General features: G+C 53.5%; 9 protein-coding genes across 9 annotated transcripts; 3 read left to right on the top strand and 6 right to left on the bottom strand.

Annotated features, from left to right (window-relative positions):
- Positions 1-139: 139 nt before the first annotated feature.
- MNN4 (mannosyltransferase) lies at positions 140-1,075 on the top strand (the record flags this gene model as incomplete). Its single annotated transcript, XM_064839368.1, has 1 exon — positions 140-1,075. The coding sequence occupies one exon, from the start codon at positions 140-142 to the stop codon at positions 1,073-1,075; it is 936 nt and encodes a 311-aa protein (XP_064693110.1).
- Positions 1,076-1,603: 528 nt separating this feature from the next.
- On the bottom strand, positions 1,604-3,437 carry LTS14_006673 (uncharacterized protein; the record flags this gene model as incomplete). Its single annotated transcript, XM_064839367.1, has 2 exons — positions 1,604-3,281; positions 3,400-3,437. The coding sequence occupies 2 exons, from the start codon at positions 3,435-3,437 to the stop codon at positions 1,604-1,606; spliced, it is 1,716 nt and encodes a 571-aa protein (XP_064693109.1).
- A 414-nt stretch (positions 3,438-3,851) lies between these two features.
- LTS14_006672 (uncharacterized protein) lies at positions 3,852-4,601 on the bottom strand (the record flags this gene model as incomplete). The annotated part of the gene is made up of 2 exons (XM_064839366.1): positions 3,852-4,370; positions 4,431-4,601. 2 exons carry the CDS (start codon positions 4,599-4,601, stop codon positions 3,852-3,854), a joined length of 690 nt encoding a protein of 229 aa, XP_064693108.1.
- An 881-nt stretch (positions 4,602-5,482) lies between these two features.
- Positions 5,483-7,896, top strand: RTC1 (SEA (Seh1-associated) complex subunit; the record flags this gene model as incomplete). Its single annotated transcript, XM_064839365.1, is given in 3 exon segments — positions 5,483-6,135; positions 6,193-7,871; positions 7,889-7,896. The coding sequence occupies 3 exon segments, from the start codon at positions 5,483-5,485 to the stop codon at positions 7,894-7,896; spliced, it is 2,340 nt and encodes a 779-aa protein (XP_064693107.1).
- A 224-nt stretch (positions 7,897-8,120) lies between these two features.
- On the bottom strand, positions 8,121-9,602 carry PGAX1 (Exopolygalacturonase X-1; the record flags this gene model as incomplete). The annotated part of the gene is made up of 3 exons (XM_064839364.1): positions 8,121-8,579; positions 8,633-9,189; positions 9,245-9,602. 3 exons carry the CDS (start codon positions 9,600-9,602, stop codon positions 8,121-8,123), a joined length of 1,374 nt encoding a protein of 457 aa, XP_064693106.1.
- Positions 9,603-10,431: 829 nt separating this feature from the next.
- Positions 10,432-13,821, bottom strand: LTS14_006669 (uncharacterized protein; the record flags this gene model as incomplete). Its single annotated transcript, XM_064839363.1, has 2 exons — positions 10,432-13,137; positions 13,363-13,821. 2 exons carry the CDS (start codon positions 13,819-13,821, stop codon positions 10,432-10,434), a joined length of 3,165 nt encoding a protein of 1,054 aa, XP_064693105.1.
- Positions 13,822-14,375: 554 nt separating this feature from the next.
- On the bottom strand, positions 14,376-18,035 carry LTS14_006668 (uncharacterized protein; the record flags this gene model as incomplete). The annotated part of the gene is made up of 1 exon (XM_064839362.1): positions 14,376-18,035. One exon carries the CDS (start codon positions 18,033-18,035, stop codon positions 14,376-14,378), a length of 3,660 nt encoding a protein of 1,219 aa, XP_064693104.1.
- Positions 18,036-19,355: 1,320 nt separating this feature from the next.
- On the top strand, positions 19,356-20,078 carry LTS14_006667 (uncharacterized protein; the record flags this gene model as incomplete). Its single annotated transcript, XM_064839361.1, has 1 exon — positions 19,356-20,078. The coding sequence occupies one exon, from the start codon at positions 19,356-19,358 to the stop codon at positions 20,076-20,078; it is 723 nt and encodes a 240-aa protein (XP_064693103.1).
- A 417-nt stretch (positions 20,079-20,495) lies between these two features.
- On the bottom strand, positions 20,496-22,126 carry LTS14_006666 (uncharacterized protein; the record flags this gene model as incomplete). Its single annotated transcript, XM_064839360.1, has 2 exons — positions 20,496-21,197; positions 21,260-22,126. 2 exons carry the CDS (start codon positions 22,124-22,126, stop codon positions 20,496-20,498), a joined length of 1,569 nt encoding a protein of 522 aa, XP_064693102.1.
- Positions 22,127-23,778: the final 1,652 nt, after the last annotated feature.

Here is a 23,778-nt window from a genome sequence, read left to right as displayed (position 1 = left end):
GACAGCAGCAAATCTAGCGGTCCTCCACATTCTCCTCAGCTCAGGAATGTGATCCTCACAAGCGACATTCCGCAGTCCACATGTCTTTGCTGGCGGAAAGGCCATCAACACTTTGATTGTTTAACACTGAGATCTGGCCATGCGAGCTGTACTCGCAGATCTGGTATCTTTCTTGCTTTACTTTCCGCTCTTATCTGCTTCACTTCTCTTTCGTGGAACCAAGCGCGACGCACCGTACGAGCAGGTGAACGACCACCCAGGATGGAGTCATCAAAACGAGGACAAGGACGAGCCAGACAAGTACTTCCATGAGTCAAGCTTCTCAGAGCACTATGATGGCCGCTTCGCCACCGCACCACTGATCTATGAAGATCGCCAAAGCCACCTGACGGCATTATTGCGCACATACATGTCTTCGATGCGTGATATCGGCGCTGAGACGTGGATCATGCACGGCACTCTGCTAGGCTGGTACTGGAGTCGCACAATCTTACCGTGGGATGGAGATCTAGACGTGATGATCTCAGAGAAGTCACTGTACCATTTGGCGAGCTTCTATAACATGTCAATGCACCACTTTTCGCTTCCTGGAGCGCCAAACGAACCGCGAGTCCGGCATAATTATATGCTGGAAGTCAATCCACATTACAAGAACTCCAGCGTGGAAAGTGTCAACAAAATAGATGCCCGGTGGATCGACACCGAGACTGGGCTCTTCATCGACGTCACCACTCTCCGCCGCAACAAGACTGCTCAAGCACTAGGCGAAGAAGACGCGATGATGGTCAAGGACAGGCACCACTACTATCATGACGACATCTTCCCACTCAGGTCTACAACATTCGAGGGCGTACCAGTCAACATTCCTTTCGCATATGCTGAGATCCTGATCGAAGAGTATGGCGAAGAGGCACTGTCAGATGTGCACTTTCTGAACCACCGGTTCGATATCGAGAAGCAGGAATGGAGAGCTTTGAGGTACGCAGAACTCGTTCGCTATAGAGAGCACGGTGCGATGCTTGGTTCTACATTCTGGGGCAAAGCTGCGGATTCCGAGTCTTACTTTCCTGATTGAGATGTTCCCTGTCTAGCATTACTTGCACGAGAGTGCCATGACATGCATACCTGACTTGACTCCTGTCTCGTAGTTGCAAAGAAACCAATACCTGCGGCAGCGGTTGTAAGGTATCTGATCGGCACGATTACCTGGTGGAGGTTGGAAAGGGTGAGGAACAGCTGGCTGTCTCTATTGGACCAGCAGCCAGGCCTCCGAGGATCCGAATGGCAGATCGGACGGAAGCTCAGCAGAAAGTCTTGGGTGGGCCAGAAAGGACACCCGTGCCAATTAGCTTACCGGCAAGGCTTTTGACTCCACGAGTGTGGAGAGAAGGGAGATGGCAGGCTTAGGGCGAGACCTGCTGTTTATCTCATGAGATGCTGGTATTGGACACGATTAAGACGAACATGAGTGAAGACGTGCGCCACCGGGCCGCTGTGGTCATGCGGATCAAACCTTAATCTAGATGGACCTACTGTATCATGTACCGAGATGTCTAGCAGCGCTAGCCTCCTACATCGATGCGATGACAAGCCTTCAGCCGCATTACACCTCAGGTACCTCCAGCAGCTCGTAAGTATGGCCCTTCGCATCGAGCGCATTGTACAACCTCTGCATGCCAGCCAAAACCTTTTCCTCTTCAAGCCTGCGGCCAACAAGTTGAATCGCCACTGGCAGACCAGCCATCTTGACGCTGTCGTAGTGCTTGTATGCACCTCTCGCAATGCCATTCATCTTGTTTATATTGATGGTCGTAGGCAGCGCATCCTTGACAGCGTCAACGTGCGTGACAGGCATGATACCCGCGCTGTAGTCGAGCAGATTGAACAAGAATGTATAACCACAAGCCGCAGCAGCAGAACTCATACCGCCATGAGGCACAGCCGGGGTCGAATTTGGCGGCGTCAGAAGAAAGTCCATGCCATCACCCTCGTCGCCGAAAGTGTTCCACCATGCGTGGAAGTCTGCTTTGTAGAGCTCACGCTTGGCGACCCATTGCCAGTTTTCGAAAGCACTCTTCTCGTGCCAATGCTCCAGCAGGCCAGCCCAAAGATCGTCGCGTTTGATGTACTTGACGTATGCGTAGTAGAACCACTTGACGATTCGAGGCAAGCGCATGTAGCGGCCGAACTCGCTAGCGCCGACATCGTCTGTCTCGCCCGTGCGGAAGAAAGAGCGGAAGGTTCGTGTGCCGTCGGCGTTGAGAAGGTTACTAGCGATAACGAGAGCTTCGTACGGATCCGGTGGTGTGACGTCGAACACCTCATGGCCCTGATCTCTCAAAGCCTGGACAGACATATCCACGGCACGGACACAGGCAGGAGATGGATCGACCACATTGTCGGTACGCATGACGCCAATCTTTAGGGTCTTCTTGTCGGCATACTCCTCTTCGACTTCGGTACGCCAAGCAAGAGGATGCACAGACTGATCGTATTTCCACGGTTGCATCTGTATAAAAGAGCGCGTGAAGTAAGTGAGATCCATAAGAGTGCGGGCCATGGGAGAAAAGACGGATGCGATGCCTTCCTGACCGGGCATGGATGTCTTTGCGCCCAACTTCGGCCATCGTCCAGTGCTGCATCGAATACTGTAGCATCCCGAGTAGTGCGCTGGGGCACGAACAGAGCCTGCCACGTCGGAGCCAATACCAATTCTGCTGCCACCAAAGGCGAGAATTGCACCTTCGCCGCCCGTACTTCCACCAGGAGAATACTTGGTATTGTGGGGATTACTGCATTGACCCCATACATCGTTCGTGCTTTCGAAGCTCAGAAGTGTGATAGGGAGAGCAGTCTTGACGAATGGAACAGCACCGGCGTCCTTGAGCATGCGCACGACAGCTCCATCGACAGGCACTGGTTGGCCAGTGTTGCAGGAGTAGCCAACGCTACTGTCGAAGCCGCCGACGTTGATACTGTCCTTCAAGCTGACAGGTATACCAGCTAGTGGGCCTTTGAGATTGATGTCGCCACTTTTGATCCAGCCTTCAGCCTCCTTGAGCATCACCTCGGTGATACAGTTCGTCTTCTCTTGTGCCTTGACGGCGACTTTACCATATGCCCGGAGGACATCAACAGCGTTCTTATTGCCATCCTGAACATCCTGAACCAAATCGTCGATGTTCTCGTCCAAGATGGTCCTCTCGTTACTATTGAGAGGGTACTGGTAAGGTTTAGATAAAGAAGCGATGCGTTCCGCCCGCTCCTCCTGCTTGCGCTTACTGCGTTTAATGGTCAGCAGTCGTCACGTAAAGCAAGGCCACTCATCCCATGCCCTTCGCTGTTTTAAGGAAGGTGGAGTAACACGCGCGTGGGATGAAGTGGGGGTTTTGGACGCACCAAGCGCTCCAGTGGTCGAAGATGTCAAACGGCCGCATGTCGACGGGTATTCGCGGCACCGGCTTCGTACTTAGTCGCTCTTGTCCAGCTTTCGACTTCACCCCTTGTGTATCTTGATGCTTTTGATGGAAGATGCGATGAAGATGACTTTGTATCCCACACCGCCAGCCTCCTTGCTAGATAGCGGGGCTCGGCTTAAGCTGGAGATAGCGCGAGAGAGCTCGAGTGGCCTTGCCGAATCCGGGTCTTGAAGGAATCTCATCTGGACATGATTGTAGTCATTATTATTGGAAGTGGTGAAACCGAAAGACCCACCGAGCCACGATGACAAAGGGCGTGGTCAAGCCTACACGAAGTCGACTGCCACGTCAACATGGACCAAACCAGCATACATCTATCGAACTACACATTATTGCCGCTGCCGAAGACGCCATACACCTCGCCAATGCATCTCAGACCGATAAGCCGGTAGCACGGCAGTCAAAGCAGCCACTCCCTGCGCTCTGCTCAATCTCGTGTCTGCGAAGCCTCCCAACAAATCCTCGAGCCATCGACTTGGCCGCCGGCACACCAGCTCGCTTCGCCTTTAGCCAGAGTGTCGGAAGAATGAGGCTGCTGCATGTGAAGAGAATGCAGCACGAAATGCATAGTCCCCAGAGCGCCTTGGTCTCGTAGCAATTGACCTTTGTGCTTCCAGCCCAGTTCCCGAGCCCAAGGGTGCTTCCACTCTTGCCCAAATTCGATGCTAGACTCTGTGTAAAGGCAGAAGCCGATTGTGCGTTGGCGGCCGCATCTGCGTTCGCGACGACGGCGCAATTCAGGAAGCTCAATGGCCTGCCAAGAACGATCGAGACGATGGCAAATGCTAAGCAGAGCAAAGCATCAAGGCCTGCCATGATGAAGAGTCCGAGGTTGGCGCGAGCGTAAAAGAACGGTATGCTGATCAAACAATAGAGTGCTGCCAGGCAGGTCTGTAATAGTAGTCAGTACTGCAAACGTGTTCGACGAGTGGTGTATCATCGTGAACATACGATTGTGAGCGTTGCAATGACTTCGCGAGGTGGGTCGATATTCGTGCTGACGATCTCGGAAACGAAGTTCGCAGTCAAACCGACGATGCAGACCATGGCGAACAGTGCAAGCCCACGGGTGAGCATGAACGTCTTGGCTAGAGGAGCTGCGCCGTAGTCTGGGATAGGCATTGTGGCGGTGATTTGAGATTGGCGAGGAGGATCGGAAGTGTCTGTCGGGTTGTTGGAGTGTGTGTGATGGTAGATGAGCCTGCCGGAGGCGTTTGCTGAAGCAGACGGAATGTGTCGATCAGAAGCAAAGAAAAGATATCAGATCCGATGCCAGACGAAAACCACAAATGAAATAAGAAAATGCTGCAAGACGGATGTGCAGAGCAGAAGCTAAAATTCGTCTCCTTGAGTGTCTTATACCTTCTATAGACCACTCTCTCACAGACCTTTCCAAACATAGCACATGTGTTCGCTGCCGCTGACAAGACATGTCTGTGTCCGACCTCGTTTCATAGCAATACCGCAACGCGAAGTCATCGGCCAATCAGCGTGGACGGCGCTGCTCCGTTGGAGGGCGGCTACAGAGACACGTCTATGTTTGTTGGCCGGTCTTGTCCATCGACTTTTGTATGGCTACCATCGTATCTTCCGTCGACGAGGCTGTCCGTGCCGTGTTTGCAACCTCGAGAGGTATCGGTGCATGCCATGCGCGCCTCCAGAAGCCTGGTGAGATTCCGGCATATGCGATGTTGCCTCCTAGCTCGATTGCCACGCAGCCATCACCCAGGTATCTGTTGTAGTCTTCGAGGCTGGCAGTACACCAAACATGATAGGTAATGTGCTTGCGTTAAGGAAGAAGCTCGTGGACAGCATGTTCGAGATGTAAAAGGCCTCCATGATCATGCCTATACTCTTGTCGCGGTGGCCCGTGCTTCATTGGTTTTGACTATACATCTATTCTTCAACACGAGCGTGGTAGATTTACAATATGCCATGTGGATGCTACTAGGACAACATAACTAGGCTATAAAGACGTAAAATGGGAGTACAGATGCTCCACCATGAGCAGCGATGAGGGTCGGCGGCGCGCAGTGCCCATCGCGTCTCCGGCGGCTATTCCAAAGCCGCCGCCATTACCAGTTCCGAAACCTCTGCAGCGCGCCAGGGAAGCAGCATACAGGTTCATCGGCTATCCTGCATCGCGTCCAAGTACGCCAGACGATGAGCTGATTAATGACCGTGCTGCTCGAGCTGGACTTCCGAGCAGATCTGCGACCCTCAGCGCCACCCAGAATGCGAGTGCCATCCATAAAACTGGCTTAGAAATCAATACCATTGCTATCAATGAACCGGGAACGCATGCCTTGGTTGGTGGGAGGGAGATCTTCAAAACCATCAAGGTCGATCATGGTACCTGCGCTGAGGACCTTAACCTGCGAAGTGTCATCCGTAGCACACCAACATCGGCCTCTGGTAAGCCTCGACAGGTGTACTCCGTTGACATTGCGGATGTCGCTTGGGCAAAAGGCGATTTCAGCTCGTATGTTGCGGCAGCTACGTCCAGTGGTAAGATCATATTATACGACGTAGGTCACGCTGCGCTGCATGCAGTACAACTCCATGAGCATGTTCGGCAAGTGCACAAGGTGACCTTCAACCCTCATCGTGGAAACTTGCTGCTTTCTGGTAGCCAGGATGGCACTGTTCGATTGTGGTGAGTAGCGGGACGTCAAGATCAAAGTTATGATTGCCTCTGATAGTGCTTCCACAGGGATGTCCGTACGATGCGTAGCGAAGCTAGTAGCTTGCAATCAAAGCACAAATACTCTGGGCAAAGCGACGGCGTGCGTGATGTCAAGTGGTCTCCTACAGACGGCGTGGATTTCGCCTTCGGTACAGACAGTGGATGGGTGCAGCGATGGGACATACGCAATTTGAAAGCTGCAAAGCTCAAGATCGCAGCACATACCTTGTCTTGCAACGTCATTGACTGGCACCCTGATGGCAAACACATCGCAAGTGCCAGCACGGACAAGACAGTCCGCATCTGGAATTTCGAAGCCAGTAAGAAGGGTCGAGCAGATTGGGAGATCAAAACACCTTATCCAGTCATGAATGCGCGGTGGCGATCCTCATGCGAGTCTTCTATGCTATCGGATGATGGTGCTCGGCAGTGCATACAACTCGCTACTGGATATGACTCGGAGCACGCAGTAGTCCACGTCTGGGACCTTCGCCGGCCAGCTTTGCCTTTTCGAGAGATGGTTCCGTATGTGTCAGCCCCAACAGACCTACTCTGGCACTCCCAGGATCTCTTATGGACAGTTGGCCGAGAAGGTACTTTTATACAATCAGATATTCAGCATGCTCCGAAGGTCATCGATAGGCGGAATCTTCAATGCTTTGCTGTGTCACCACTGGGAGATGTCAATCCGATTACTACCAGGCGTACCCAGCGCCGCACTCCTAAGCCCCGTGATGCAGCAGAAGTTTCGTCATCGCCAGACGAATGGACGAAAGATCACGCGACATTCGTTAGTCGCAGCTGGGATGATGACGGTCTCGATCACATCTTCCTGAGCATACGACCAGTAAAAGCTGCCCAGTATCCAGCTAATCTAGTGAGAACGACCTCCGCTACGAGCAATGATTTGTCGAACACGCTAGCACTGGACCAAATACTGCACAATCGGAAGTCATTCAGTCCGCCACAGCAAGCAGTCAGAGGTGCTGTACCGTATCACATCGATCGGAATGTTATCCGATTTCTGGCGATCAATTGTGTGAAGGAAATCGACCTGTTCGGTAAAACTTCTGATGCGTTCTTCGAAAATGTACAAGCTGCTTTTGATCGAAATGTGGAACTAGCCAAGCAGGCAGGCATGAAGAGAGATGCAGTGACATGGCGGCTGGCACGAGAGGCGACGCTCAGCCATCTCAAAGTTCGACTCGCTGCTCACCAGAGGGGTAAAGATGTGACCAGTCCATTCATATTTGAAAAGTGGCTGGCAGCTGACATAGAAGCTGGTCAGCCGTTCGAGCTTGTGCAGATGCTGAAACAGATGACCCAGGAGGCCACCAGCCATGGGAGCATTCATCTTATTGCACCGCTCTTGCTCTTGATCTCGCCACTTCTGCCGTCGATTCACCCGCTCCCAGACCACGAACAGAAAGCCACTATGTCGATCTACAGCGAAGCACTGGACAAGGCTGGTTTCGAGCCGAAGGAGATCGGTCGCATCCTGAACGAGGACATCAAGCATACCATGACGACAGGCTTACAACCACTGCAAATCGAGACAATCTTGGCCTTGTACCACGGACAGCTGTTGGAGCATCGTCTTTTCGCCGAAGCAGCTGAGATACGTCAGATGGCTTATCCGGCTTACCCTAGTGTATACGACAGCCATCTAAACGACAATGCAGTTCATAAGGTGGGTCGAGCAAGGTGTATGTACTGCGAGCAGGCGAGTAGCCCGCAAGGGAATGGAATGGTGTTGTCCACATGCTTGAGTTGCGGCCACAGTATGCACGCCGGCTGTGCCAGGTCTTGGGGCATGTGTGCTGCGGATGTCGGTTGCGTAGTAGATGGCTGTGGTTGCAAGTGCTTTGCTAAGCACAAACCCAAATTAGGGCGAGGAATCGTTCGTGATTAAATTTATGCATTGAAGCCTAGTCGCAATGAAGTGTCTAGATCGCCTAGTTGCTGCCCTTGTTTATAGTAGTACAGTTGATGCCATGCAACAAGCTCTGATCAACAGCGCCGCAGGTGAATTCGTTCTCCACCCCATTCGGGCTCACGACAGCGATCTCGTTCAATGTGATGTTTGAGCACACTTTGGGGTCGCTGCAGACGACATACCCACTTATTGGTTGGTACTTGGTGCTTGTAGTGCCGTGAATGTTCGTCATCGTCACATCGTTGATCGTCAAGCTAGATGGGAATTGGTTGCACAGAGTTAGGTTCTTCTGGCCATAACATTGCGTTACCTCGATCGCATAGTCGACGTTGGCGATGGACATGTCGAGGTAGGTAATGTTGTTGACACGGCCGGATCCACCGCCGCCCTGAAGATCGCCGGAGAGTGCAGATGGTGAGCCTGGCCAGACTTTGATACGAGCACCGTCCGTGGCATTAGACATCTGGATGTTTTGCACCTGCGATGGTCAGTAAACGAACCGCTACCTTCTGGTTGTCACGGAAGACTCACCAGAACGTTCTCAACGATATCGACCTGGCCAACATACTGACCCAGCGATCCAACACTGATGCCGTGACTGCCATTACAATGCAAATTCTGGACCAGGATTTCCGTACTGTTAGGCTTGAACGAGACACAATCATCGCCGTTGTTAATCACACTATTCTGGATAACCACGTTCGAGCTCCGGTAGGTGTCCCAACCATCAGTATTCTTGGCTGTGTTATTGCTCTGGCTGTATCCGCTGATAGTGAGGTTCGAGAAGACAACGTCGGTCGAATTGGCGACAAAGTTGTAGTACTGTGGCGAGTAACGCAGGTTCAGGTCGGAGATCGCGCCGCTGCACAAGCCAATGGTGCCGAAAAGGATAGGCCTGAGGATGTAGATGTTCTTCGCATAAAGATCGTACCAGACTTGACCGTTACCGTCGAGCATGCCGCCGCCGTAGACATTAACGTCTTCGCCTCCGAGCTGGAAGAAAGTCGTGGCGTTCTGGAAGGTCTGATAGAAAGCATTCTTTTGCCAATAATCGGTGTCGTTCGTGAACTGAATGTAGCCCTGAATCTCTGGAGGAACGTTAGCACCTCTTAATATCGAAGGACTCGATGGGTACAAGCGTACGAATATCGATGTGCTGCAGGAAGGTCAAATCGAGCGCCGTGCCGATCACGTATGTCGTCCCTTGTGGAAAGATGGCTCGTCCACCATTATTGCACTGGTGAAGCGCATCCAGAATGTAGGGCGAATCGTCGGTCTTGAAGTCATTGTGGCTCTGCACATAGCAATTCTTTCCTCGAGCTGTCGACTTGGGCAACGGCTCAAATGGCTGATTTGGTGAGAAAGAGATCTTTGGCTGCGCAGCCTGGTGCTTCGAAGTATGGGCTGGAAGATGGGAGAGGTATTCCTGGTAAGCAGACCATGTTGCACTTGCACCTAGCGCTTGCAACAGCAATGCCGCTGCAGAATTTTTGAGCCACATGTTGAGGGTTTTTATCGAAGAAGCACTCAGAGACGGAGATCACGAAATGCCACGAGGCAGGAGATGCTCCGCCTATATACCTCATACATGACCCTTGCCACCTTGACACGGTCCTTAACTCGCCGTGCAGACGCGGCTCTTCTATCCAGAGATCCTCCGCATGGCGAGGTGCGGAGATGAATGCGGAGACGATCTTTTGTTTTGTCGCTGCTCCAAGAAGGAAGAAATGTGAAGTTGAAGCTGATTGGTGGAACTTTTCGTCGTCGGCCAAGACTTGACCTCGCTTCTGTTCTCAACTCTGCTGCCAAACACACCATCGACCTCGCACGCCGTGTAGGCGAAAGCTGATATGGCTGACGATCCACGCGTGTCGCGGTCATCACAGGATGGAAGACATCGACATGACAAGCTCAAAGCACGTCCATCACGACCCCATGGCTCGCTGTGTCCGCACTCAATTGTGCCGCTACCTTGGTCGATGAGCCCCAATCATCGGCATCAAACCCCAAATATCAACAACAGCAACTCCATTCAATTGAGCTCACCCGATTAGGTAGGAAGGGCAAGATATCGTGAGGAAACAATTGATCATCATACAGCACTTCAAGTCGAGCTTCTTACACCTATCGACTCTCCCAGCGCTCAAACGAGAACGCTGCAGACGCAGTCTCGACGGTCAAAATCCGACGGAAACCTGATCGCAAATGCATTCAATTCTCGCCAAGCTCAGCGCGACATGCAATAAGCGCAACCAAGAACCCTCCTTCGACACGCCAGGACCCTGGTCAACTAATCGCCATTGCACCCCAGCTGACTCCACGACGCGCACTCATTGAACACAATGGTTGCAGTAACCAGTCGCATCCGAGCTGCCAGGCATAGTCTCAACAGCAGAAATGAACTCCATTTTGCCACAAAGCTGAGGCTGCACCTTTTGTGGCGGTGGCGGCTGCTGCTTATACCCAGCATACTCAGCCCACTGCTTCTGCGACTTCGGCCAGACCCTTGGCATAGGCGAGAATTTCTTCTCCGGAGTCGTCATAGCATCACCCCGTGGGAAGAAAAGCATATTGACCGGGTTACGAGGATCGATCTCAGCTTGTGGACCGTAGCCTGAGAAGCTGATCTCGCGGCCATCGCCACCTTTCCAGCCATAGGGATGCTTCAGAGGGTGATGGTTCGAACCAATAGTCCAGACGCTTTGCGGTGTTTTGATGGTCGAACTGTCATCTGAAGCAGGCGAGAATGGAGGTGTATTGTTAACGAGGCCTGGAATTTGCATCGCTGTGATCAGCGGCATGGGTGCCCTGCCAAAACTAGTGGGCATGTGATCTTCGCGTGGAGCACCATTAGCGGGCATTGGAGATTCAGTAGGTGAGGTTTGCATTGCGGTCTTGTTCATCAGCTCGCCCCAGAAACGCTGCTGCGAGCGCTTGGAAGGCGACAAACTGCGCGAGTCACCTCTTTTGTATTCGCGAAGCAACGTGATGCTGTCCTTGACTGACGGAGGTAATACTGACCATTGTTTGTCCGTGTAGGAGTCAAATGTGCCCTGCCACGAGCGCATACTAAGCTCCTTGGCAGGATTGTCCGCTTTCCACAATGGCTCGAAGGATTGCGCCGTGGCACGCAGGGACGACGATGTGGCTCGTGGTGGCGGCATTGACGAAGATAAGGAATGGCTCTCCAATTTGCCAGCTGCTTCGATCTGTACACCACCCCTGGGGTGAGATGCATCCTGCATGTCGGCAGCTGGGCACACGTCTGGCGGCAGAGTGGTTGCTTTGCTGTTGGCACCTTGGCGAGCGAGCCTGGCGACGTCTATCAAAGCACCCTTGGCCTGCCAGGCAGTCGAAGCCCTCGACCTATCGAAGTCCGGACTAATCTGCTGCGCCGAGCTAGCTAAAGCCTCTTGGGCCTTGGCTGCTGGGGCGGACAGATTTGATGCATCCGGCTTGCCTTTCTGCAGGCCATGCTGGTCAAGCTTGTCGAAGATGGGCTTGAGGATATTAGCGTGAGAGGTGCGACGCTTGGCTGTAGTGTTCGGGATGGAGATCAGAGGCTTCGGCAATCTAGCCTCTCCAGCATAGCGTATCAGTAGGTCGGAAGGCGAATCCAGGGCTTTAGCTTCTTTGAAGGCTTTGGATGGGCTCGTCAACATATTTGGCATAGCTTCAGCGATGCCGCGAGACTTTCCCGACTGATTGGCGATCTTTGCTCGAGCATTCAGCTGTTTTACTCCGCGGGAGGATACTTCGGCATAGCTTGGTTTCCGGGGAGGAAGCGTTGGCGGCATATTTAGGCTGGATATGAGACTCTCGAAATGTCCACTCGAATCCGAGGTTGGACTGCCAGGAATGATCACGATATCTGTGGGAGACACGCCGCTATGGTGCTTGGTGGCCGCTGCGTCTGCCACCCAAGGCTTGACTTTCGGCTCGGAACGCATAGCGCAGTCTTCGCCCAGGGTCGCGATGGCACGCTGTGTCGTGGCAGTAGTAGGCGACATGTATGAGCTAGTCTTCTTCCGGACTTGTGGAGTTTGTGGCTGGATGGAGTTCTTGGTGGTAACTGGGGAGTGGAATCCCATATCGTCACTGGCCACCTCCTGGCCTGCGCTGGAAGTGCCATCAGGCATGGGAGTAATCGTTTGGCCGTGGATGCCAACGCCCTCTTGCTGGGTCTGCGCGCCACCGACCCAATAACTCGGCAGCGACTGCCGTTTGTTGTGTTTTGTGCTCGCACGCTTGTCTGTCTGGAGGGTCGGCGACTTCGCTCTCGTACTCTTGATAGGTGACGTCTCGCTGGAACGCTTTGCTGCCACGGCCGCAGACTCTTTGCGTAGACTTTCGCCCGCTCGTCTAGCAAATGACGTGGTTGGCTGTGCGAAGTGAGGACCTTCTTTGAGCGGCTGGCCATTAGGCGCGGACAGCACTGCCGGGCTGATGATGACTGAACTAGCGTCCTCCATCTCTGGCTTCTCAACCCGTCGAGGTGCCATAGGCCCTGGAATCTTGCTATCGGCACGCTTACTTCTCGTGCCAGTGACGGGCTTCTTGTTCGTGGAATAGGAAGCCGCTTCGGATGCTGTGGTGGAGCGAGGGCGTGTACGAGCGGCTTTATGTGGCTTTGCAGTCCTGACACCGATGTCGAATGCAGGAAAGTCGTCAGGGCCTGGTGGTGCTGGTGGGGATTGAGCCTTCTGTGTCTCTTGTGGCGACATTGCAGCCCACTGCTCATGCTGCCTTCTAAGCTTCTCGGCAGGTGACAGAGCCTCGTGCCCAGCAAGTGAAGACTGGGGCTGTGCGGCGTCGTTCACATGCTGCCCACGCTGATGATGTGAATTGGCATTGCCGGTCTTGAGCCGCAGCACCTCTTCTTTTAAAGCGTCCACTTCTTGCTCGATCTGGTCGAATGAGTCTCGGATCTGGCTGCCGTCCTCAGAGATCTCGTACGCGGAGCCTTGGGCAATATGGGCACTGCAGCGATTGGTGTGATCACGGATGCCGAGGCCGGTGGGTGAGTCGGCCAGATGCTGCAGTAAGTCGGAGCTACACTTCATGATGAGCAGCAGTTCCACACGAGGGTGAGGACATCTAAGCGTACCTGTTCGGCATTTCCCAACTTTCATCAGTATCTTGGCGTAAACCTGGCTCACGGCGGGAAAGATGACCAACAGTCGGTGCTGCTGAATTCGGCTGCCGATGAAGCAAGTAAGTCAGCATGCTGCATCGTGACATAATTGCGAAAGAGGACTTACTGCTGGAACATCATCCTCCGGAGGCTGCTTTGTACCGCCACCGAAGAATGTCTGTAGTCCAAACGGCCTCAATGCCGCCATATCAGAGGTCTGCTCGTGCTGCGGAACAATAGATGAAGATGTTCTCGGTGAGTACTGATCAGTGATGGATGGCAAAGATGCTATTTGGTTATGGGTCGGGTCCGGAGAGGGAGACTTGTGATCGTTTGTAGATGAAGGTAAGTTGCCGTTCTTCTGCCTCTGTCCCTCCTTCTTCTTCAGCTCCCTCTTCTTTCTTAGGAATTCTGAATATCTGGTATCGTGCGGCATGCGCGACTGCTCGGCCGCTGTCTGCGTGGCAGGAAGATTGCTCGAAGACGTGCCGTTCTCTGGTACGGAAGTCGCATGCTCACAGTACTTGACAAGTACGCTCTGCTGGTGGCGGCAGGAAGGATAGAAGAAATAGCGATATTGGCACATTATGCAAGGCCTCTCGTTGTAAGATACATGAAATGCCATGCGATGCGATGCTCAGGTTCAATGCCCGGTGAACGCCAGTACCTACTTACGACACTCTGGGTAAGAAGTGCTGTCTGAAAAGGGGTGCTGCGATCTTGTCTGTGGAGGCGGGTGAAGCGGGTGAAGCGGGTAAGCGTGAAACCCTGAATGTCGACCAACAAAGGAAGGCACGAATGTTGAAACTGTTTGTCGCGGAAGGTGCGAAGGAGAGGCTGAGCGACAGCGTTTCACATACATTCATTACATGCTGCATGGCCAGATAAATCTGGATGGTAGAAATGGTAACAGCAACGGGAACGAGAGCATTGGCGCTCATAGTCCTGCATACATCTTGAGCATACAAGAAAGGAAGATATGACCCACCCATCCATACACATGCAATAACAAACGAAGAAATTGCTTTCCCATATTTCATGCCCCAGGCGCCAGCGCTAAAGTGATCCCATCATGTACCTTACACCTCTCCCTCTCACTCCCTATCCCCACCAATTTCCCAACACACACACATCTCCATTCTACCTCCCACCACCAAACCCATCCCCACGCGGCGGCGTCGCCCCAAAAATCTCCGCACTACTCCCCTGCAACGCGGCATTCGCACCAAAAGAATTCCGACTGATACTATCCGCCGCCCGATGATGGTTCACCGAGGCAAAACTCCCCGGTCGGACTTCTTGCGTGCGTGGTGCGCTGAGAAAATCGGGTCCGGGTTCGGATAATCCGGAGTCGAAGCCGGAGAACATATCGTCATTTTCGTAGGGGTTGTCTGTTGAGTCTGTTGAGAACTGCCGAGGAGCGGGTGGTTGGCGCTGTGAAGCTGAAGCTGAGGCTGTGGGTTGGTGGGAAGATGCTGGTAGAGCAGTGCCGCCGTGGTTCCATTGCAGCTCGTCTACAGCTTTGAGCCAGTCCTGTCCGCCTTGCGTATTGCCGATGTCGATGTTCTCCAGGTTCTGGCTTCGTCGGGAATTGAAGCGCGAAGGCAGGTCTAGGCCTCCCACGCTTTCTATCGGGCCGAGCGAAGGTGCTATGGAGAGATGGTACGGCTCGCGATCACCAGCGATAGAGGCGGAATGCCGCTGATCATAGTCGCTGCCCGTGTCCGCGCTCGGCCGTGGTCGGTCGTAATCGCTTACATCATCGCCACTCGGTCGTGGACGATCATAATTGCTGATAGTATCTGCACTTGGTCGTGACCGCAGACTTGGCTGCTCGGCTCGCAAGCCTGGGTGTAATATATTTCCAGCATTGTGAGGTAGCTGTACTGCATTCGCTCGACCACTGTCCTGCCTACCTGGCACACTAGCCACACCATCAAGCCCAAAGTTGAAGCCGCGCTGTCCGATAGGTGGCGATTGTTCATCTTGCACCGGACTGGCTGCACGCTCAGCCCCGCCAGAGGCCTGTCGTAAGTCGCCTTGCCGCAAAGGCGGTGAGTCAAGGTATGGCTCATCCTGCCGCATGGGCGGACTAGTCTGCATCTCCATACCATCCTCCAGATCACGCATGCCCGGTGGTGCTCTCGAGCTACGCACAACCTCGAAACCCTTAGTCGGCTCCTTCTGCTTATTCTTCACGCCAAAGACCAACTTCTGCAGCCAAGTCTGTGCATTTGCAGCCGGGCCTTCGGGATCAGCTGGACCAGTCTTGAGCTTGCGAGTTGGTAAATCAGATAGTGCTGCGCCACGATAGTATTGATCCACTTCTCGCACAGCATAATCCGGTCGGGGCAGGTTTTCGTTCGAATCCGCTCGGTCACGGATATATGCCGGAGCAGGTGAGTCCCGACCAGGCACAAAGCTGCCAACTTCATAGCTACCCGATCGCACGTGAGAAGAAGGGTCTTCACTTCTCGGGTCCGGCGAGTCCTTGTATGTATCCGAGCCACTTCCACTACTCCTCCCGCTCTTTCTCGTCTTGGCACCAGGAGTGCCAAGCTGCTCAAGAGTCGTCCTTCGTGGTCGCGGAGGTCGGTAGAAATTCTGCTCAGTCTCCTTCTTCGAAACAGCGTCTGCTTTATTCACATAGCCAGCGCCACCGGGCACGAAAGTGAAAGGCGACTGCGCATGATCCATGTCCGTACTGGGAGTCATCTGTGGTGGTTCGCCAGCATTCGAGAAGTTCTCAAAGCCACTGAGACGGTTCATGCTAGATGCCCGTCCCCCCTGGTTGAGCAATTGTTGGCTACTCGCAGACATGCTTCGGCTACGACCACCAGCATAATTGCTTCTTGCATCTGCGTCCTGGAGTATGGCAGCGTGACTCGTCATGCTAGCACGATCACCAGTCTCTGGACGATTTTGTCGCTTCCTCAACATCCGCAAATTCATGATACTACCTCTGATCGCGCCTGTCTGAGAATCGCTTGCCACGCCGGTCGATCTTGCAATGACCTCGATAAGTGTCTGCAGAGCATTGAGGAAGAAGCCGAAGACCAGCACGAAGGCGTGGAGAAGCAGGATAGCATAGCCGATCCAGCCCTTGGGTGATTCTGCGACGTTGAGGGAGGGTACGAATGCTATCGACATCAGCACCGTGACCAGCCTGATGGCCGAGAAAGAAGTGTGGTAGGCGTTCATGCTCGTCTCATTCTGGAAAGGTCGGAAGCCGTTGAGTGTTAGTATGAGAATGACTTCGCAGATAGCGAGCATGATGATCTGGGCAATACCGCTAGGCTGTACAGCACCGAGCGCAACAGCCCGCATAAAGGTGATGAAGACCGGAACCAGTGCGAACGGGGCGGCACTATCGCTGTACGTGTTGTAGAGCGGGCCGTACATCAAGACAGTCGGCATGTCGTCGAAGAGATATGTTCGTGGTTTTGTCGTCAAGATGACTCGGATAATCCAGCCAGCGACCACCACTACCAGAACGAGCATTATGACTGCACATACGATGACGCTTGTCGGCGAGCCTGGCGATATTACCAGCTGGAACAGACTGAGCGCTACGATCGGCAGGATGAAGTAGTTGAAGACCAGCCGAATCATGTTGCCAAAGGTGAAAGGGAAATTCTTCTGTCGCAAGTCCTCCTCAGTGGTGTCGGTGACGGTTCGGTATATCCATCGGGCAAGGAAGCCGAGCTGGCAGAGCAATAGGACAATGCCAGCGATCACAAGCAACCAAATCGCCATGCATGCCCAGATATCCTCGACGCTGCTCTGGCCAATGAGCTGACTCATGGCTGTCATGCCGTAGGTACCATTGTACTTGTAAACGCCGTCCACCAAGCTCTGGGTTCCGTTGCCACCGCTGACGTAGCTCTGGTTGAAGAGGAGCAGACTCCAGCTCGTCTGGCTCACAGCTGGCTGGTAAAAGCCAGGATATTGCAGCGACAGAGCTCCGGTCAAAGTCACAAACTGAATGTATTGCAGACAGTCTCCGAATCCGGGTGTCACCAACCGCAACTGATCTTCATCTCTTCCATAATTGCTACTCCACCTGAAGATATCACTGCTACCCCAAGGCGACCAGATTGCTGCTGCCAGTGTGGCAATGCCCTTTATTATCAAGATCGCAGCCGGGAGCCATGTGATCAGGGACGTTACCCCACTCCCGAGATCAGGTGTAATATTGGTGCTGATGCAAGCCAGTTGCGGAGCGCCGTTGTCTCCGGAAAGGACACTGATCTGTCCAGCCAGTGTGCTGAACGAGTAGCCGCTGCCGAAGTCGTGCGAGACGGTGAAGGCTGGCAGGGTATACGGATTTGTGTCGTTCGCGTCGAAGTACGGACCCAGCGGACACGAAGCGTTGACCAGGGAGCCGCAGAACTCGGATGCCTTGGCATTGTAGGCACTATACTGCAACACCTTGAAGTCTGCCAGAAGTGTACTGTAGTTGCCACTACCACTCGACCCAATATTGCTGATCTTGCCAAAGGTCATATTCGGGTTCTGCCAATCCGGACTGGTCGGCGGCGGGTAATTGCCCACCACCTGCTGCCCAGACACATTGCCATAGATCGTCAAGGTCAAGTTGTAAGGCGGCTCGCGCTGAAACTTGGCGTCGACCGCCAGTGGAATCCATTGTAGCTGCAGCGGCTTCGAGTGCACCACGTTCGTATCCAGACAATTGTCGAAATTGATAAAGGCGGCGTGTGCAGTTCGTGGTAGCAGGAGACCAACGAAGACGAGGACAGGAAGGAGCGCCCGGGATAGGCAGCGCAAAGTCGCGCTCATTGTGAATGTCGTTCGATCATAGGTGTTGGTGAAGAAAGAATCGTCGTGCCTACTGAAGCATCTGTAATATCGCGAAGGCGAACACGTTAGCTCGAGGTCCGCGGAAAGAGTTTCACTTCGCCCAAAGCTTCCTCATCATCCATTGCCCCAACCCATCCCCGCCTGCCCGTCGCACACACACCCGGGGCGATCCTCACACGGGTGAGACGTACCATTACAAGGGTGTAACTTCGAAAAATTGTTGCCGAGTGGAAGGTCAGAAGCTAAGGGCAATTGTCGTACTGACGAAGCAATAGAATCGGACTAGCATCCACGACGAGAATAATGTCAACGATGAGCTCAAGTTTCTGGGAGACTTGGATCCCGGGCCGCGTCTGACGGAGCGAGCTAATCTTGGCGCATATTCTTGTCGCGCTAACGGTAATCCTTAAACTCAAGACCCTTGTCCGCGCTGCTGGGTTGACGCTGTGATTCTCGAGGCGATAAGATGCTGTGGCGATTGGGCGGAAGTTGGTGAGGTTTTCGAATGAACCTCACGACAACGCCTCAAAGCAGTGACACGGCTACGAGAGATGCTTGATAGTTCTTCCACCTATACAGCGAACAGCCCCGCCTCGTATTCAGCTACTATATGTACCCTGCCCTGCCTTACGCGGCTCTGAGATCCATGCGAACCTATAGCTGTCGCGCTATACAAATACTCTGTGCAGTACATCGTTCAGGCTGTCGGCTCATACAGGCCATATGAGCTGCCTTCGTTCTAACCATTCAGCGAACGGATTTGATTGTTAATGGTTTATAGTCTGTCAATGGCTTATCTGCACATTTCTACGAGGTACTGTAGGCAGGCTTGTCTCACTCTCACGTTTCGAAGGATCGTCAACGCATCGGCACTCAGTCCGCGGTCGTGGCTGTGCTGCAAGTGGCTGCTCCGAGTATAAATCATCTTGGAGAAGTCAATACAGCATCCGATTAGCAAGTAATCATATCTACGCTTTCACAGAGTCCAGTCTGTCCGAAAACATTCGATCTCCTGGGCAGCTTGATGTCGGAGTCCTCAAGATCGAACAGTCAGCAAGCTGACCAAGGATGTGGCGTGAAGAGTAGAGCTCAGACTACATAATGCAGGTAGCTAACTTATTCGTATGCTCCATGCTGTCCACGAATGCGAATACGCGATAGTGCAGCCGCGGCTGGGAAGGAACATTCGATAAGTATAAGTATACATGACAGCACGTCAGCCTAGTCGCGATGCTCTCTGCTCAACCTCATCGTCCCCAAGGATAGGACCCGTGTAGCGACCTCGGCGAACCATCCACAATGGCGCACATAATCCTCACCGGCGCGACAGGCCAAGCAGGCTCCGCCATCCTATCCTACGCCCTCAACTCCCCAGCAATCTCCCGCATCTCCATACTAGGCCGCCGACCACCGAAATTAGCCGAGAACCAACCCAAAGCAAACATCATCACCCACAGCGATTTTGAACGCTACCCCCAAGAAATCCTCGACCAGCTCAAAGGCGCCACGGGATGTATCTGGGCGCAAGGGATAACTAGTCGTGGTATGAAAGAAGACGAGTACACGAGAATCACACTCGACTACCCTATCGCGGCTGCGAAGGCTTTTGCGGGTTTGGGCGAGGACGTGAAGTTCGTGTATATGTCTGGCGAAGGGGCGGATATCAATGAGAAGGCTTCGACGATGTTTGGTCGGATTAAAGGGCGTGCTGAGCGGACACTCCTGGGTCTGGGCAAGGAGTTGCCAAGCCTCAAAGTCTATGCCATCAGACCTGCTATCATCAATCCGCAAGGCCAGTATCTCGCTGAGAGGAAAGTGACGTTGCAGGATCGTGCATCGACTTTCCTCGGCGGGCTGTCTTCGATGATGTTTCCGAGTTTTGTGATACCGACTGATGCTTTGGCGAAAGTATGTGTTGATTTGGCGATTGGTGAGGGCGAGCCTATTGGTGCTGGAAAGGGCGTGGCGGAGGATGGGAGGCTGTTGAGTAATACTGCTTTGAGGAGGCTTGCTGAATTGTGACATATATTCCTTCTGGTTTGATGCCCACGGGCTGTGGCGTTGCGACAGCAAGTCCGTCCAAGACTGTAAGATATCCATGGGATCTTTCAATGTCATTGAACTCGGCCATCGGACATTTGTTTTCATCACTTTCACATTATCTGTGCAAAATGACTGAACACATAGATTACATGTCCAGATGGACCAAACACAAGCATCGAGGAACAGCCTCTCCATCATTCTATCTGCAGTGGAAGCACCACCAGCGTCCGGGAGCTGTGCACAATGCAATAGTCTCGACCCCACGCCCATATGTCCCGATAGAAGAAACACATCTGGAAAGTGAAAAGCAACCGAACCAAGGAAATCAACGCTCAGGCCGTCCAAGATGCAAGCAAACCCGTCGTTGCCTTTCTCTCTTTCCATCCACCACATCCCTCAACTCTCCATCGCAAAACTCGTCGCCTCCCTACTCACATCTCCGGAGAAAGCTACCGGTATCCCATCCTCCGACAACCCATAGCTCCTCTCAGTCCCCAGACTCGGAGTATCCGGCTCGAACTCATCCTGATAGGCGATCATGCCGCCATTCGTGAAGTCGATATGCTCGAAATTTGGGTCGGAGATGGATGATTTGGGTTGGGTGTCGTACATGGCAAGCATCTGTGGTGGTGTGAGGGGTGCAGAGCGAGGGGCTGGGGACATAGTGTCGTCCATGCCGATGAAGTAGGGACTTGATGGTTGCTCGATCATGGTGGCGTAGGGTGGTTGGTGGAAGGGTATGGCGGTGTTGCCGTTATAGATCATGCCTGGGGTGAAGAGGTTGGGGCCTGGTTGACGAAGTGGGTAGCGCATGTCTTGCTGCTGGCCTTGACGCTGTCGCGAGTTGAGGTTGGGGTATGATCGTGCTTCGCGCAACTGCTGCTGGCGGCGTTGCGCGGCGCGAGTCGCTTGACCTCCTTTCGCGCCGGAGAGCTGACGCTTGAGAGCTGGTACGGCGCGTTTGAGCGGCTTGTGCTTGGGATCTTTGCGGTAGCGGGTCGTGCTGATCACGCCGTCGCGGAGAGCTGATGCCGTCAGACGCCAGAGGCTACCTTTCTTGACGCCGTGCGACTCGCGAGGAGGTACTCGCTCGAAGGCCTGTCAGAAGGAATGCGACGTTAGTGCTATGGAGGCATCACTTGAGGGAGAAAGATACTTACGGCATTCATGGAAAGATTGTGCCGCACACTGTTCTGCCAACCTCTATTCGCCGGATCCTTGGCCTTCTGACTATGCTCCTTGATCCAATCATACAGCTCCTTGAGCGACATGATCTGATCAGGCGCTTCCTTCAGGCATCGATATAGGAGCTGGGCGTAACACGGATCTCCAGTATCGAGGCCGTCTTCCTCATCGCTCGGTAGACGCTCTGGCCAGGGAGAAACCGTACCAGGGTGTGGAGACCAGCCCTCGTCCATGTACTCGCTGTCGTGAGGTGAGCCTGCCGATAGCATGGGACTTGGTCCAGACATGAGGTGATGTTCGGCGTTAGTGTGGGTGGGACTGTCGAAGGGTGAAGGGATGTGCGCTGGCAGACCAGTATGCGACGTCATTGTCATAGGTTGTGAGTGTGGGACAGGCGGTCCAAACCAATGTGCTTCCTCCTCTGGAATCGTTGGCGGTGGTGGATACGTTGGCATTGATGAGTTGGATGCTGACCAAGTTCCCGCATACATGGGTTCGGGATGCGCGTAGGAGTATACCATGTAATCGTTGCTCTGATGCGACATTTGTGGCGGTGCGCCCAACGTCACTGGCCTTTCGACACTCTGTCGTGGCGCCTGGTGATCAAATTCGACGGATGACCCGGATCGTCGTGGACTAAGTATGCTGAAGCTCCTATCAGCCGAGACGTCGTTGTCGCCGCCTTGCTTTGCCGAGACAGAGTCGAACACCTGCTGCCATTCCTCCTGTGAGATCTTTCGAGGCGATTGAATCTCGGCATCAATTGTCGCAAGATCAAATGTAGCGTTGATCATGGATGCCTGGTCAAATGACTCAGGCCATGTGCTGCACTGGGCCTCCATGATGTGGGCTGATCTGTCGTTGGTGAAGTCGATATATTCACTATTTCGTTGTAGCTAGCGAAGGATGCAAGCCAGGATGCTGAAAGATGTCGAAAGGTCGGTGATATGACCAGGATCTCTACCTTAGATGAGGTAGTCGTTGTCGCACAGGGCGTAGGCGGCTTGGCCACGCTACTCGTCAAGACCGCCCTGCTTTGCCGGAAGCTGTCCAGATAGCCTCTCCTCTCACTACCCGCACGCTCACGTCGCTATGTCCCGTCGAGCCGAAGAGTGACTGAGGATGATCCAGGCTTGCTTGGATGGCAATCAAGCAAAAGTTGATAGCAATGAAGCAATAGCAGCAAGGAAAGACCGAGCTAGCCGCCGACGGGAAGCAGAAAGATTTGATAGTCAATGTGAAGAGCAAGCTTTGCCAGACCAGGCAATGAATGTATCCGCGGCGGATCTGAGCCGGTAAGAATGATTGTGTGTGGTTTGTGTGTTAGTGATCAAAGACCGCTCTCTTACAACAAGAGCAAGATCCAGAACAAAGTCGTGAACAAGAGAAGACAAGAGACATGTATGCAGTGACCAATGACCAACAGAGAGCATCGCATGTCTCCTACATACATAAATGATACGTATGCATGCATGCATGACAAGCAGCGGCCAAAAGAGGAATTGTCAACACTGGGCTCCACCAGTAGGACCTACCTTCGTCACCTTGCCCTGCCCTACCTGTCAAAGAGCGACGGCTGTGTGATGGTCTGTCCGTCGCGGGGCGGATGTAGCCACTGTGTCAGTGACGCTTGACGACGAGACCTGACGCCAACGCATGCACGCTGTAGGTGGGTATGGCAGCCGGTAAGCAGCGGCAGCGGGTATGCGAGGGCGGGAGGGCGTGGGCAGAGTGCTCGTTCACATGGTGCCGAGCAGGACCAGTGGGTCCGGCAGGGCTGACGAGGTGTGGACTTGGCAGTTGATGTGCTTTGGATGGAGAGTAGTGACTGGATACGCTTGTCGGCTCATTGTGTTGCTGGTGATCATGTGGTTTTGTGGGACGAAGCAGGGGGGCTTTGCTCTTTGCCGATATGGTTTGCGGGCCGAATGATAGATATGGTGTGTGCGACAGGCAGTCGGGCCGACGTTCAAAGGCAAGCATGTACAGTACGATATGCTGCTGGCATGTATGCGCAATTCGAGAGACTTGGCTGTCGCCAGCAGAGCCGCAGAATCCAAGCAGCGACGAACGATAATTGCAAAAGCCTTGCAATGTGCTCACCAGTAGTGGCTATGCAAAAGTCACCAGGCTTGTATCTGTGTGTATCACATCCCACAGCAGACCGCACCACCTGCCCGATCGTCCTCCGCCCACGCATCGATCAGACAGACAACATTCGCCTTAGTAGCCAAAGCACTCCATAGGTCGAGGTCGCACAAACGCCCCAAAGCCGGCCCATTTCATTAAGGGGGAAGCAGGGAAGCCGCACCGATAGGCGCGTAGTGCTGCAGTCGACTGTGGGACAACTGCTCGTGCGCCTATAGCTGCAGCACTAAGAGTGCCGAGGGTGTAAGCCTGAATGCCTGTCTGCAGGCGAAGTATGTCAGATTAGGCTCGTGCGGAGAGAGGCATAGGGTACCGATGCCGTCGACGCCACCCAAAGTTTTTGTCA

This window comes from Recurvomyces mirabilis (genome assembly GCF_035927965.1).
Source record: "Recurvomyces mirabilis strain CCFEE 5264 chromosome Unknown scaffold_17, whole genome shotgun sequence".
NCBI classification, from domain to species: Eukaryota; Fungi; Ascomycota; class Dothideomycetes; order Mycosphaerellales; family Teratosphaeriaceae; genus Recurvomyces; species Recurvomyces mirabilis.
Note: the sequence above shows the minus strand (reverse complement) of the source record. Positions and strands in the feature narration are given on the sequence as shown.